The sequence below is a fragment of the Diadema antillarum genome, unplaced genomic scaffold, assembly GCF_040938485.1.
Source record: "Diadema antillarum isolate AM-2024a unplaced genomic scaffold, OU_Dant_1.0 scf00000036, whole genome shotgun sequence".
In the NCBI taxonomy this organism is placed as follows: Eukaryota; Metazoa; Echinodermata; class Echinoidea; order Diadematoida; family Diadematidae; genus Diadema; species Diadema antillarum.
This window is the reverse complement of record NW_027270925.1, coordinates 1145090-1162324: the sequence shown is the minus strand read 5'-3', so window position 1 is coordinate 1162324 and position 17235 is coordinate 1145090. Positions and strand designations below refer to the sequence as shown.

Sequence of the window (17235 nt, the reverse complement as noted above, 5' to 3'; positions counted from 1 at the left end):
AAGGCATCCCCTTCTTTTTTGCTCTTAGTTTCTTCGCAGTTAAATAAATTTATGTTTGACTAATTGACTAGAATTGTCTATATATAATTTTACTTTTCAGCCATGAAAGATCAATAGCGATAACCAAAGGTGCGTGTTTGCTGTAAAGAGTAGCTACCATTAAGTATGTTTATCATAAAATCAATAAATGAATGATAATAACAATAACAGTTGTGCAGTTAAATCACTTGTGACAACTGTGGATGGCCATTGTCCGTCTTTGTCTGTGTCTATGCCAAGCAAGCAATTCCATCTTTTCATTATAGGGTTATTTGCAGGAAAAGTTGCGTCGTGTATGGTACTTCATGCATTAAGTATAGACTGCGCAGCTTGTTAAGCCATCTTTGCATTCAAAGTACAGTGTACTGAAAGACACTGGAAGTAATGATCATGTGGTCGGATTACCCAAGAGGAGAGTTTTGCGATTTAACACTGTGTAACAGGTTGCACTGAACCCGCTGATTAATGTGCGTGATCATATTAAAGGACAAGTTTACCTTTATAAACATGTGGATCGAGTGAATGCAGCAATATTAGTAGAAGACATCAGTGAGAGTTTGAGGAAAATCGCACTATCCGTTCAAAAGTTATGAATTTTTGAAGTTTCTTCTCAGTCATTGCTTGATGAGAATACTACTACAGCTTGTGATGTCACATGTGTACAACGATATAAAGAAAACATAGGGAAAGTTCATCATATTTTCACATAACAAACATTCAACATTTCGCATAACAAAAGAACGCTTGACTTGCCTCTTTTTGAAGGCAGGGTAAAGAATATTACCCTTTAATGTCAGTGACAAGTCGAGGAAATGTGTACTTTTTTCGAAAAGTAAAATTTTGTGAAATTCTCTTTATATTTTACTTATATCCTTGTACGCATGTGACATCAAACACTGTAGTAGTGTTCTTATGCAGCAGGGATTGTGCAGATACTTTAAAAATTCATATAACTTTTGAACAGATTGTCTGATCTTTCCCAAACTTCCATTGAAGTGTTCTACTATCATTGTGCCATTCACTCAAGTCACAGATTTATGAAGGTAGACTTGTCCTTTAAGTTAAATTGAAAGATTTATTAATACATAATTTATTCTAACAGTTCTTGAACTGTATGGTATATAATGAAATTAGTGAAATGATGATGCCACAACTTGCAAAGTAAAGTTTGTACACTAATTCTTGAAATTTCCCCTTTTCAGACAAATTCATGCCACTACAGCAAATTCTGACATATCTAATTGAACATTGCTTTGAAGTTATTCAGCTATGAATACTGTTTACATTTTTAAGGTACAAAAAAATGAATATTGTCAACTTTTTCTACATGATCAATGAGGAACTGGGAGATTATGACATCGTTAGCTCACTTTTTTTTTCATTCACAGCAACTTTCCAGAAGTTTTATGCCATACTTTTAGCCTTTACCCGATTTCGATCAATTTTCACTATTGGGCCTGTATGACCTATAACTCTTCATTTTTATACTATTTTGAATTAGTCTTGAAAGCCTCGTATCAGAAATAATTGGAAAGACAATGCGTGTTACTACTTATTACAGTGTTTAAATGTAGAAAGATTCTCCTTGAAGCAGAATTAACAGAATGATTGACTGCATTCTTATTTGTTAATGAGTGAGCTGTGGTTATGTTTATAAAACTTCAAAATGTCTAAAAGGCCAAATATTGTTTTCATTTATTTCATCATAGGTATTAACACAAATAATACATAATCCGTTTAATGTAAAAATCAATTTATTTCTTACCTTACCTCTGAATAATTTTTGTGGGTTACTCTAGGAGAATTTTTTTCTGAATTCAAACTTTCACGTTCTTCAGTGAAGATCTATTCTTCCAATTAATAAACAGCAGATCCTTCAGCGTTGACCTGATAAGCGGCTGGCTCACCGCGTAGGAGATCGGGTTGAGAAGGCTGTTTCCGCTCGCCAACCAGGGGAAAAAAAGCATCACAGGCCTGGGTAGACCCTGCACGATAAGTACGGGATTGATGGAGTAGATCAAACCGATGATGCTTTGAGGTAACCAAGCAACCACGAATGACAGAACGATGAACAAGAGAGTTCGTGTCGCTTTCCGCATTTCGGCAGCCGACTCACGTGTCCCCTGCAAAAATGGAACAAGAAAGGGTATTCTGAAAATAATTTTGTCAAATACTTGGTTTTTTCTTTACATTGACAAAGAACTTAGCTTTGAACTTTCCTTGAATTGATTTAATTCATTCTTATTTCAACGATAACTAATAGTATAGTTTTATTGAAAATTCGAATTGATATTTCTTCGTTTATTCTTTTTTTATATTATACATTGAAAAAACAATATTTCCTGTTATATCATATTTTGACCAACTTAATATGTGTAATTAAGAACAAAGTTAGGCATTATATTTGGGCCTATGGGTCTGTGAAAACAAATGCAAACGATGCATTTTGCTGTTGTACGTTATCAAGATTGGAATATGTACTTTATTTATTGTAAAGAAGAAATATTGTAAACTGATTGTTTTTTTTTATATTTTGGTTGACGGTGAAAATAATACAATCAAGAAAATAAACTTATCGTATATTTGTGATTCAAAAGAACCACATTAATTTCATCTTCTTATTTCTTAAGGCCAAGCATTTTCTAAAATCCTTAATAGTTATTGACAGCTTAGAGTTTTCATAAAGGATGCTGAAATATATACCCCCGTCACACTAGAGGCGAAATGACCCGGAATGCTGTTGGAATAAATATTCTGGCCCATTCTTGTGGCCGGCCCGAATGTTTTGACCATGCTTAACACATTCGAGGAGCATTCGAAGTGGAAAAGTATCGATCTGCATTCGAATGGTATTCTAATTGGACTCTGATTGCATTCTAAATGTTCCTGAAGCATTCTACAGCATTTGAAACAATCTGACCTCTTGAGGGAGAATCGGTTTTGCACCTCAAATCCTGCCAGAAATTTTAGAATGCTCAAATGTGCAAACAATACATTTATTACCCCCAGTTAAATTCTTGTAAATAGTGAAAAGGTTAGTGTAAAGATTAGAGTTCAGGTTAGGGTTAGAGTTGCAATTAGGGTTGGGGTTAGGATTAGGTTCAGGATGAGGATTGGGGTTAGGGTCAAGGGAAGGGTCTGGGGTAATTGCCCAGGGGGTAATTGGCCTAGATACTCTCTTTCAAGGAGGTCTTGCTGGAGGACAGCAATCTGTAGCAAAGCACCATGGTCCAAGGGGTCCACACTCTATCATGATCGGGTTGAGACTGGTGAAAAAGCAAGATCCGTCACCATACTGACTCTCACTTGCGTATATTATAGGCATTATGCTTTACTCGAGTCACTTCTTTTATGTGACACTCAATACCCCAATGAGATAAAATCTGCAATCATTATGTCATGTTATACGAATCAATTTTTTTCTTGTTTTTTTTTCATCCATCATGTTTGGCTCTTCTTATTTTCTCGTATAGAGTAAGCTTCGTATTCTTATACCAGTAACCGAAACATGACGTTTTATTATTCCATTGATTTAACCATTCTACCATTGTTATACATAGTTTTGTCCTACGAAATATAGAGCTTTAAATTAGGCGGTAGCCTTATACATTGTGCCATAAATTGTAAGCTTCATCAAAGAATTTAGTGACATTTCTGTTGATTTATTTCACTGAATAGTTTATTCCAGCATTTATGGCATCTTTCGTCCGCAATTGCAAAAATATGCAATTTTTCTGTATTAAGATGTTATCTGCCCTGCTTTGGCAAGGGGAAGCGAGTCACAAAAGTGACATTTCTCGTAAAGAGCTAGGTGTGTCTGTTATTTACACTGATGTCGGTGGACTAACATGATGTCTTGTCTAACGTGTCCCTTAGTGGGATGATTGTTTCTGCACGAAATTTGGCCTGGAAGAGGAACTCATTATATGAAGTATGAAAACATCGATGACTCAAATTCGGATGGTATGTCACTTGCTTCCTTTTGCCAAGGCGGGGCAGTTATCTCCCCGTGCCTTAGATATACATGTTTTGCATGGCATCGCAACGAATGCTAAATTATTATGTGAATCTGCTATAGCTTGTGACTTTCCCCACATACCATCACATTCTGTACTTGGCGGATCTTCGTATGCGTACTCCTGATTTCCAACTGTGTAGGAATGCTGGAAATGTATTTGTGTTGTAAGCTATAATAGCCAGTAAAGGCTCGGTTGTATATTTTTGCAGTCTTTCCACTTATTTACAATATAAACGTGTATACTTATATATATATATATATATATATATATTTCTTTTTTTTCGGGGGGGGGGGGGTTGCTCTACTACAATTTAGTGAGGCTGGTACTTTACTATATCCACAAACATTTCCGACTTTACCACACTCATGACAGATTTCAGCCATTGTGAAACTTATCGTGTTTACTCAGGGCGCTCTGTACCTCATTCGTTAATTTTACTATTTCATACCCATATATTTGATTGTTAAACTGATTTCAAGTAGGCTACATTTATGATAATGAGCATTCGTTTATTTGAAATATTTGTATTTATACTTATCCTTTACAACCAAGTTGTCTCATGATTAACCATGCAAAGGTTCTGGCCATCTTATCTGATATTCTGCTTTAAACTACAACACAATGTTCACCCTTTCAACAACAAATGTAAAACTTTTAAAATTATATCCGGATATAGAGCCCGCGGCGTGAAGCTGTTTAGCAACGCACGTGCGAGGCCTGGAACAGGCATGTGTTGTGGTTTATTCAAGTTTCCCGCAGTTAACTATGTTGTTATCATTTGTAAAGGGCACCGTCCCTCCTTGTCCTTCTTTGCACTGCATTTTATCTTACCATTTTGTTAATCAAACAAAAAAGTATCGATATTCACATAACACTTACTCAGCCGATTCAAACAATATGAGATCATATTGTATTAGCAGTACTCATGTATTTGCCTTTAAGTATATTCCTACATAAAATCTGTTACCTATTGAAATTTAGATAATTCAAATTCCCTTTGCATTTTCTTTTGATTTGGATTTTCATTTTACTTTTTTTTCCCTTCCTGTCTGCCAAATTCTAAACGGTGTATGGTGGTGGCTGGCAGGAAGTGTGCACCGATGCTTTCTGTCATAGCGTATTATTATGTACTTTCTGAGGCGGATATTTTGTATTATTGCAGCGGTAGGGCAATGCTCTCTGCTGATAAGATCATGTGCATTCCTTCTTCTTTTGTCTATATTCTCCGCCGATCATCTTGTGTATGCATGTTTTTTATTTTATTTTGGAAGCCCACCGAGACACTCGTTGTATCTTCGTTCACCTGTTGTGTGTGTTCCTTGTTCTTCTCTCTCATCGTTATTGACCCTTCTAGCCCAATTCATTCTGCATTCTTTTACTCCCAGTTCCCTTCCTTCGCAACTATCCTCTATCTACTCAAGTCTTTACGCAACCCATGCACACTGTTATGTGCATCGATTATTTCCCGCGCCTTGTCACATTCCTTCTGCCGTGTCTGCTGGCTATTCTCCCATTGCATAATAACCTGGCATTCCTTCGTTACAGCGCTACTGTTTATGCAGGTTCATATCTTAGACAATTTCATCTTTCGTTATGGCTGATCTCTCGAATGCACCCTTTCATTCCGTGCCAAATGACGATTTTTTTGAACTGTATAGGCTCACAACATCCGAATCTGACTCAGTTGATGAGGCACCAGTAACACAAGCAACTCCTTATGACAACTTCGTTGCCGATAATCTTAATTCAGCAGTAAATGAACTGCCTTATGATCTTAGTAATGATTTAAATCTGAACACGTCATGTAATTATATAACAGTTAATCAATTCAAAGATATGTATTTTAATTTCTCTAAAGACACGTTTTCTCTGTTGCATTTTAACATAAGAAGTCTGAATAAACATTTTGATGAGTTAAAATTTTTATTAGAATCCGATGCGAGCCAATCACTCTCTATCATTGGACTTAGCGAAACCTGGTTGACTTCCACTACGGAAGATTCCTTTGCAATCGACGGATACAATATGTATGTTAGTAATAGATCGGACAGAAGTGGAGGCGGTGTTGCATTTTATGTATCAAGTATTTACAAATGTATTGTTCACAACGACATTTGTAGAATGGACAACACTGTTGAATCTCTTTTTGTAGAAATTTCTATCCCAGGATGTAGGAATGTGTTATTGGGTATAATATACAGACCTCCTAATTCGAATACTTTAGATTTTGTGACATATATTACAGACCTGGTAAAAAAACCCAGTTTTTAGAAATAAGGATTGCTTTTTACTTGGTGATTATAATATTGATTTGCTGAAATCTGGAAATGATTGTATCTCAAGCGAGTTTCTTGAGACATTTTTGTCTTCATCCTTTTTGCCACTCATTACTAAACCGACTCGCGTCACGGATCACTCTGCTACTTTAATTGACAATCTGTTTTGCAATATCTTACCTCTTCCCGATTCTTTTATAATTCTCTCAGATGTGACCGACCATTTCCCAATCATGACTCATTTTACTTTGAAAACTTTGGCTAATGATGCTAAACCTTCGGCTCCTTTATGCAAACGTAGAGTCTCATGTGAAAAGTTAGCCAGTTTTGATGCCGCTCTTGATAATGCTGATTGGTCACGAGTTTATGAAAATGATGAAGTTAATCTGTCTTTTGATAATTTTATGGAAATATTTAATTCTCTTTTGGATGATATTATTCCAAAGCAAAAAAGTAAAAAGGATTATAAAAAGACGCCTAGGTTACCGTGGATTTCAAAATCAATTCTTCGTTCAATTAATAGAAAAAATCGATTGTATTATAAATATAAAATGGAAAAAACTGAACGATCAAAGAATAAATATACATTATACAAAAACACATTAACTAGGATTTTACGTTTGGAAAAGAAAAGGTATTATTCTCAGCAGTTGTTGAAATTTAAGTTTGATATTAAAAATACTTGGAAAGTTTTAAAGCAGGCAATGAATATTCCGAACAAAAAAGCAGAAATAGATGAAATAAAGTGGGATGATGAAATAATTGATGACCCTGTTGATATTGCAAATGTTTTTAATTCTTATTTTTCAAAAATAGGTGAAACGCTTGCTCATGGTATTCCGGCTACAGAACAGAATTTTACTGAATTCTTAGGCCAGTGTAACCCCAACTCTATTTTTTTAACTCCAACAAACAGATATGAGATTATCGATATTGTATCCTCTTTAAAAAACAAACGTAGCTCCGGTTATGATGATATAGATAATTGTATCCTGAAGGGTGTTATATCATCAGTCGCAGATCCCTTGGCTCACATTTTTAATCTGTCAATTTCTAATGGTATGTTTCCTGATAAACTGAAATTGGCTAAAGTAATTCCAATATTTAAAAAAGGTAATAATCTGGATGTCAGTAATTATCGTCCAATCTCTTTATTATCTTCATTATCGAAAGCTTTAGAAAAAATAATATACACCAGAATTATCAAATTTTTAAATGTGCACAAAATATTCACAAATTCTCAGTTTGGTTTCCGAGAAAAACATAGTACCATCCATGCAGTTCTTCATTTTATTGATAAAGTCGTTAATGCAACTGACAATCATTCCCATTTAATTAGTATATTCTTGGACTTCTCCAAGGCCTTCGATACAATTAATCACAACATTTTACTCCACAAGTTATCGCACTACGGAATACGTGGGAAGGCCTTGGAGTGGTTCAAGACTTATTTAGCTGACAGAAAACAGTTTGTTTCAATTAAAGATAATAATTCAGTTATAAGAGATGTAAAGTGTGGTGTTCCACAGGGAAGTCTTTTAGGGCCGCTGCTATTCATAATATATATCAATGATTTTTCCTCTGTTTCAGAGGTACTTTCCTTTATACACTATGCTGATGACACCAGTGTTTTTCTTGCCCATAACGATATCGATGTTCTTGTTCAACAAGCTAATACAGAATTGAAAAAAGTGACCAACTGGGTCAGAGCTAACAAGTTGTCATTGAATGTTCAAAAAACAAAATATATGCTTTTCAGCAATACTGTTGATTCTTTGAATTCAGAAATAGTTCTGGATGATTGTAATTTAGAAAGTGTGTCATATTTCAAATTTCTTGGTATTTTTGTAGATAATAAACTTTCTTGGAAAATACATATTGATCATATTTGCAAAATCATCTCTCGAAATATAGGTGTTATGAACAGACTAAAATTTTATATTCCTGAAAAGACATTACTTGTGTTATACTCCTCTTTGATACTCCCTTACCTTCATTATGGAATTTTAGCTTGGGGCAATACACATCAGACGCTGCTGAATAGAGTGTTATTATTGCAAAAGAAAGCCCTCCGTATCATTTCCAATTCTCCCACTCGTTCACATACAAATGTATTGTTTAACTGTAATAAGCTACTAAAAATTAACGAATTATTTTTATACAACTTAGGCCAATTTATGTATATGTATGATAACAGTTTACTGCCACCTATCTTTGGTTCTATGTTCCAAAAAAATCAATCATTCCATAATTACCCCACCCGACGCTCTAACGAGTTTCATTTACCACTTCTTCGAACGATTTTAGCAAAGAATACACTTATTTACACTGGACCTAATTATTGGAATTCCCTGAACCACGATATAAAATCTGCTCCCTCTATCTACTCCTTTAAAAGGAGATTGAAGTTTTTTCTTTTGCAATCCTATAATGACGACCCCCTGAATCGGATTAGTTCATAGGCTTATTTTGTTTCCCGTCCGCAAAATCTTTATTGCCGTTTTTTTCATTATTGTTACCTTTGCCTTAGCTTTGATTATGATAAGATCTTCTTTAACTGATACCTTGCAGTTGAAGGGTTTGTTGTATATTCTTCTTTTCTTCTTCTTCTCTTTCTTCCTCTAACCTCCGATGATCGTTGTCTCTGTTGCTTACTCCTGTCTATTTTGTTACCTCTTCGTCGCGCTGTAGTCTTGTTTCCTGTCGTGTCGTCGAGTCAGTTTTCTTCCCTATAAGTAGTCTTGTTGCTGTCCCAGTCTTGTCTCATGCTCATTATTTCGTTTGTTATTGTTTTGTGTGTAACTGTTTGTCCGTCTGTCTCTTAGTGGGCTGCTAAACTTTTTATGCCAAACTTTTCGTGCTGCTTTGTTGCTATATTTAGTCAAATTTTGCATCGAGTTTTTAATACAAGAGGGGCCCACACTCTACAAGCATTGTCTTTTTAGTGGGTCCCTCCGTTTTTTCACACAGTGCATATTGACAATTCTTTCATTTTCGTTACTTCTGCAACAATTGCAATGTATTGATACTATTAGTTTTTCTCATTATTGTTGGTTTCTTTGTACGAATTTACATACATTGTATCTGTCACTCAAGAAAGTGAGATTTATGTCTGTATGATTTTATTGTGGAAAAACGAATAAATTCGAACTTGAACTTGAACTTGAACCATTTTACACGCTATCGGAGACCATTCCGGGGGTTCTTGACACACACAGGACATTCGTGTTGCATTCTAAGTGTATTCGAAGTTTTCGCGCTGCATTCTGTACTGTACTATATATTGTACTGTATTTGAGCGCCTTCCGACCATCAAACTTCGGGCAGCAATCGAATCGCGCTCGTGCGGCATTCCAAGTGCTTTCTAAAATTCTGACCGCATTCTAACAACATTCTGAATATTCCTACCGCGTTCCCACTACAGTATATTCGAGCAGCATTCGAGAGCTAATTCAATCGGAATGTGCAAGAATGATTTGAGAAGGGTTCGAAGTGAATTCCAAGTATTCAAACAGCATTCCTACCAAGCAGTTGCAATATGAATTTTCCTCCCGAATGTGGCGCGAATTTTGAAAATCCTTAATTCCGACCGGTTTTGTTTGATTCGTGCCGATTCCGAATTAGTGTGACGGGGGTATAACGCGGTCATGTCGGAACCAAGGAATGAAAAGTAACAATTAACGAAATCAAGCATACTAGTACTGTAAATGTTTATAAAAAAGGAGGATTAAGCTGATTTCTTACTTCCGGTTTCTTGTCGACATTTGTACCGGCTTTCTTGGTGCTCCTCCGTGCAACATCTTGTCCATACTGATTTGCTCCGACGGAATCGACGTCCATGTCGATGGTTGAATTATTCTGAGACGACGTTGTGGCGTCTTTCGGAAAATCTGTAACCACTTTACTGAGATTTTTCTTCACATCGAATTTCTTTTCGACAAATTTTGCACCCCGTGTCTTTCTGATCTTTAGAAATATGCGAAAGTAGAGGATGGAGATTAAAAAGAAGGGTAAGTAGAAGGTAACAACAACACCGAGTAAAGAGACTTCTGGTATTGCGTAGTACTTGTTAAGGCAGTGATGTCCGTTGTCAAAGTTGTCGATGAACTCCCAGGCTGTGATGAACATCATCCAGAAAGTAAAAGCAACAAGCCACGCCAGGGAGTTAAGAAACAAAGCTTTGCGTTTGCTGCGAGACGTGAAATGGTTGATGGGGTCGTAGGTTGCACGATGTCGGTCAGCGCAGATGATCACGACGACGAAATTAGAAGCACTGAGGAGTGACCGACTTATCCCAGTTACAATCTTACAAAGGTCCTGATTCAGGGGATAATAGCCGATGTGAGTATGGATAACGCTAATGATCAGGCGAAATCCAGAGAGGAGATCGAGAATGGATAGGTTGATGATGAAATAGTTGTTATAAGTGCGAAGTTTCTTGTTCACGCAAAAAGCTGCAAGATTTAGACAGTTTGCGACAATGATGCAAGCCGTATACAGGGAGGTCCAGAGGAGACCAAAAATTCCGGAAGATTTCGACCCTCCAGCTTTAGTGTACACTTCACCCCCGGTTGAATTGTCGAGAGCAGTTTCAACCCAAAATGTAGGGTATGTCTGCGTTGATGACATGGTCATCTCGCCTTGATTATTTAGTTGAGAGAGATTTTTCCGTCTCCGATCTAGAAAGGTCTCACTTCACCACAGTGTGAGGAAATGACAGAATCAAATCATATATCTATATCATGTCAGCTCCACAAACAAAAGATGAAATGCATCAACTCACATGCTTCGCATTTCACTTGACCTCGCAAAGTAACATGGTCTTCTGAAAGTATAGACTTACTAAAGTTATACACAAAGACCTGGGAAGTTCACTTCCTTGACAATAAATTGTAGAACTTGCTATGGAGTAAATGGAATGTCACTTAGAGACTCGTGGCGTAAGGGTGAGATAACAAAATTCATTAGAATTAATAAGAGTGGTAACCATCTCCTTCAATGAAAATCCTTTTCTATGAAGGTATGAGCTAGCTTACTTAAAGTCGTAACGCAGGAATCTAAAAAGTACTTTCGAAAAAGCTCGCACACTTGTTATTAACTGGTAAATTAGCCCTATCACGTGACTGAATATCATTGTGACGTGTTTCAAAGCCGTCAACATTTTCGTCTAGACAGACTTACAACCTTCCTTTATACAAAAACCAACATTATCGAACAGACAGTTGGAAAATGCTGTGCTGACCTAGGGAACTCCGAGATATCTCCTCTTGTGTTATTCTTCTTGAATGCACTTCCAGAAGGATTAAAGACCCCCTTATCATTAAAGTGCTTATCATGAACTTCGCTGTAGGCTAGGTAGGATTATCCACAACATTAGACATTGAATTTATGTTGGCATGTCATAATGAGACAGTATCATTTAGGAATAAGTTGCTTGTAACAAAGGATCCATAATGACCCTAGCTGTACCGTGCTGCCATTTGAAATAATAATGATAATCCTGTTTTTGTTTCGTTCCAAAAAAAAATAGTATTGGTAACACTTTTCGTTTTTGGTTTTGTTTGATTTAGGCATGTTAAGAGTCTGCGTTTAAACGAAAAGTGTAATGAACGAAAAAAAAAAGGAATTGCCTCTATTGATCAGGCAAACTATGGAACAGCAATCACACTCTTTCATGCACTTTCGTCTGTAATTTCCTTTTGTCAGAAATGACGACAAGTATCAGACTTAAGAAAATATCACCTCTCTTAATATTCTTCGTCTGCATCGAAAACCCCAGCATGAATTACTGGCCCAGGTTTTTTTTTTTTCTGTAAGAATAGAATTATATCAAGAGAGGAAAGGAAGCCACCGTTGCCATGCTGCTTCCTGCAGATACTGACGTTATCAACGGTTTCTAACAATGGCGTTTTTTCAAAGAGTGAGATCCTATCAATAAAAATAGATGGTAGGTATACGCCCTTGTGGAGTATAGAGACACACACTCAAGAAAGGAGAGAGAGGGGGACCGGATAGCAATAGGTTTGCCATTTTTCTGAGTGTTTTTAATTACAGGCTTTCCAGCTCTGTCCTTGACCTCAGAAAGCACAAGTGAATTAACGAAAAGAAAGAAGAATATCTCTTATGTGGAATTCTTAAAACCACCATGGCAAGGAGCACGGCTTGCTTTTCCATGCAGTTTTAATTCTATCTTGATTTCGTATGAGTTTATCACTCCCTTTCTTCCTGTGTGAAAAAAGCATTGCGGATGAAAATTGCTATGAAAATTGCGATACTGAATTCAAGGTTAGCCTGCTTGTGCAGTGACGGGGCGATCGTTAACGGCCCATTAACGACACTGTTCAAGCATGCTAACCTGGAAACATTGAACTGCACATTACTTGAATAATAACAACTGATTATGCATGAGACCATTCTGAAGTAAATAATTTTTACACAATAATAGATATATAATGTACTCTTAAATGACTCCCACAAGGAATGGAACAATCATCCCCAGCATTCCCACTGATTCCCACTGATCACTTACTAGCCATCCCCCTTAAACTGGAAACGATTCAAACTTAAACCCTGTTAAACAAAACTTGTTATTAAATTTTCAAATGTCTTAACTACGTGAGCAGTAAGACAAGTAAGAGGGTAAAGCATTCTTAATCACATTTTACCGTTCCTATGATACCTGATGTCCGAAGTGCTTTTTTAATAGCAAACACACGCCCTAATGGTTCTTGACGAAGAATTGAGATGAAAATGCAGAGATGCAGTTTGATTTGGATTTGATTTTTATATATTTCGACACGGCTAAAAGCCTCTTTTCAGGGAGGCCGTGCATAAGGATTAACAGAACTGAATCACGAATAAACAATATACCACGAGAATGAAAAGATGGTGCACATGTGTCAAGAGTACTGACGAACGTTCAGAATTACCAGCCATCTATTTCCTTTTCGGATTAACGAACCATCGAAAAATACTTCCTTCATTTTCGAATTAACAAACCTTCAAAATGACGACTCTTGCTCCATTTCCGGATCAATAAATATTCGGAATAGCGAACCTTTAGAGTAACAAACTGTCAGCCCTTGGATGACCGTGGCTGAAGTTTTACTTAAAGGCATCATTTACCATTTGCAGATAAAACAAAAACGCAGCATTAGCGCTTTAGAATAGTTCTAAAATGTGAGTTAAGCATAGAAACAACCACTGTAAAAATTTGAATCCGTATAATCGATGGTGTTGTTAAATACACAAAACGAGAACAATAGTTATAATAAAAATGTTTCCAGACCAAACCTTCTTCAGTTACGGTTTATTGAGAAAAAACCCTGATATCTCCTCAGACTTAAGGTTTTACCGCGAAAATTTTATATGGTAGGATGTTTTGTGATAAAACAGATCTATACATATGCATCAATATATCTTGAACTTTTTTGAAATCACTGCTCCAAAAGGTAAAGTGGACCTTTAATGAAGTGGCGGATACAGATGAGGCATGAGAACGGTTGAGCGCGCTGTAATAAGCTAATAGGGATCTTTAGATTTTCGCGACGGGGACGATCAGAGGGGAAAAAAAAAAACGTATTCTGCGCACGCGCAAAATCGCGTATCAAAGTCGATCTATTATAGCTCGCGTCGTCTGAGTTTTCACTATGCGTTCTTATGGTATTTTTACGTCCGCTGAATTCACGACGTTGATAGCTACTTCACGCAGCAATCATATGGGGACGCCATTTTATTTTTTATAGGTTGCGCCTCAGCGTAATCTAAAGCTGTTTTTTTTTTTTAATACGACGCAGGAAAGAGGAGAACGTCCAGCACAAGCGTCGCCGCTAATCTAAAGCTCCCTAATGTCAGGGAAAGACGTGTACAAGGGAGAAAAAAATCTTTTTAAACCTCTCTGTCATCACGTACGATTTGACATTCAAGGCAAGCATTCATGGAGCATTCATCTTTATGCTTTCAGTGAGATGATAAATCCATTGGTGTCTGTTTTGAGCTTTTGAGAATTTGCCACCAGGTCCCTATTACAATGATGATGAACTGGGTAATCTTCCTCTTAGAGTATAATGAATGTAAAGTATTAATGTTCAATAATTGACACAGAAACGGCGATACAGAGGGCGCTATTTTGTGGCTAATGAAGGGTCTGGCTAACTGGTGTTACAGTCCCTGTATGAAGGGACTCTAGCTGATATTATACGGCTAGTAAAGTGGAGCTGCAGCTGAAATCACGGGAGAGAGTAGAAAACACCCCCCCCCCCCGAAAAATACCCGTGATATGTGGAAAAGTGGTTATTGAAATGTTGACAATTCCATGAGAATTATAGTATGTAGAAGTGTTGATTTTTTATGATATGTACGCATATAATACTATATTCCAACTGACACAGAAAAATCTCTTAATTTGGGTTCCACCAATGCTCACTATGTGACAGCCATTAGATAAAGTTCAAGTGATATACAGGAGTTTTACAATACTAGTTAATAAAAACAGTTTAAAAAATAATTATTAAGTTTATGCAATAGAAGTTATATTAGATAAAGTTCACGTGATAAAACGTGGTTTTACAATACTGGTTGATAAACAGAGTTTGAAAAATACTTAATAAGTTTATACACTATAAGTTATATGATTGGATTAAGTTCGCGTGATAAAACGTGGTTTTACAATACCGGATGATAAATAGAATTTGAAAAATACTTATTAAGTTTATACAATAAAAGTTGTATAATTAGATAAAGTTCACGTGATAAAACGTGGTTTTACAATGCTGGTCGATAAACAGAGTTGAAAAATACTTATTAAGTTTATACAATAAAAGTTTTATAATTTGATTAAGTTCACGTGATAAAACGGGGTTTTACAATACTGGTTTTATAAATAGAGTTTGAAGAATACTTATTAAGTTTATACAATAAAAGTTATATAATTACATAAAGTTCACGTGATAAAACGTGGTTTTACAATACTGGTTTGATAAATAGAGTTTGAAAAATACTTATTAAGTTTATACAATAAAAGTTATATAATTAGATAAAGTTCACGTGATAAAACGTGGTTTTACAATACTGGTTGATAAACAGAGTTTAAAAAATGCTCATCAACTTTATACAATATAAACATTGATGAAATTAAACATATCTCCACTGCTTGTGAGACACTACTTAAGGAAATAGGTAAAGAAGAGGTCTTTGTTATTAATATTTTGATTAGATCAATGCCCAAATTACACAAGATAAAGCTCCGTTACCAGTTGTGGACATTGCGTACAAGTAGATGGAATAATAAATACAAAAGACTGAAGTAAAGTAATTATAAAGTAAAGAAAGCATTCTAGTTATTACAGTGGAATGATTCCAATATGATTATGCACTATGAACAACAAAAGCTCCCAAGGAATGATGTCAAAAGTATGTTTTAGCAAAGTATTACAAAACGAAGAGTTAAAGTATAGAGTTAGTCTCAAGTGTTGGGATTTGAGGCCTTGACCAATGCATAACTTCTCCCAATTTTTGATGCCTACTGTTGAATTATTCTTTAATATCAATCAGCGACACGGAATTCTACTTTTGTTTTTTAACGATCACAAGATGTTTTGTTCGTACATTTAAATCGTGGTTTTGAAATCAATGCAGATCCAGTCTAAAATGAAATACTAATGATTCTTTAAACCAGGAATATGCCAGGATTTCTCGTAAGGATCGACTAAAATGTATATTTACAAAACTAGTCAACAAATGCATTCCTTAGATTATGTTAAACAAGATTTAAAAAGAGGCAAATATTATCTTACATTGCGAAAATGACAAAAGGTAGTCAAATTCTGGGTTAGATTAGATTTTAAGGGAATACATTTGAATTGGAAACTATCTGCAACGGTTGAGTTTTAGTTCATCACAAATAGATGCCAAAAAAAGGATGAAAATGTGCGAAACGTCGAACGTTCATATTTCGGAGGTCTAGGAAAGTCTGATCTGCAGTCTTTCAGGATAAAGATAACACAGATCTCCCCACTGTGCGATCGATGGATAGTCACATTAGCATGACCCTGAAAATCCATGTCATCAAGAAACATAGTCTAGTCGCTTTTCAGGTTTTGATGTAAGCACGTACATGTATCCTTTCAAATGTTTGCCATATTTGCCTCGACTCCGAATACAAATGACCCTTGGTTAGATACCTGTAATTGACACATTTGATCACCAACGGAGACAGCGTAGATTTTTTTTCCCGTTTCATTTTTCTGTCACTCATTTTGTTAAAATATATGTTGAGTACGGAAATAATGAAAGGGCAAATGTTTTGTGATAGAATTTACAAGTGAAGGGGGAAATCTTTATCAAGTTGCCTGCAACAAGTTCAAATGAAAGCCCTTACAAAATCAAAGACAACACATTTCTTATGCAATTAGGGTCCTCGGAAATAATTGTATAAATCCCACTTGTACATCAAATATGATTGTTTCCAAAAAGTTATTTGTTGAATACGATATTCTTTCAAAGAATCGTAAGAAAAATATAATATCATATACTCTTTATACCATTGAATATGTAAGGTAAATCGTACAAGATCGAAACAGGAAATGATTGCGAAGACAGTGCGTGCAACAACTCATGTTTGAACATCGAAAATATTCTAACTAGAAGGTGTCAATTATGCTTTTAAACAGAATCAATGAATTCACTACATGCTCTTTATTTCTTTACTAGTAAATTGTGATTATGTTTCGAAGACTTCAAATGTCTAAAATGTATGATATTATCGTTTACATTTTTTAACGTTGTTATTTAGTGCACAGATATTCATGTCTTCAAGTTAAAGATTTCTTTTAATTGTCCTGGATAATATTTCCTTTTGAATACTCTATTATGATTTGCTGCAGTGCTACATTTTCCTGGAT

The 17235-nt window shown here is 35.8% G+C and overlaps 1 protein-coding gene across 1 annotated transcript; it reads right to left on the bottom strand.

The window, feature by feature from the left end:
• Positions 1-1856: 1856 nt before the first annotated feature.
• Positions 1857-10969, bottom strand: LOC139707986 (muscarinic acetylcholine receptor M2-like). Its single transcript, XM_071619980.1, has 2 exons — positions 10079-10969; positions 1857-2162 (listed from the first exon to the last, which is right to left on the bottom strand). The coding sequence occupies exons 1-2, from the start codon at positions 10967-10969 to the stop codon at positions 1857-1859; spliced, it is 1197 nt and encodes a 398-aa protein (XP_071476081.1).
• Positions 10970-17235: the final 6266 nt, after the last annotated feature.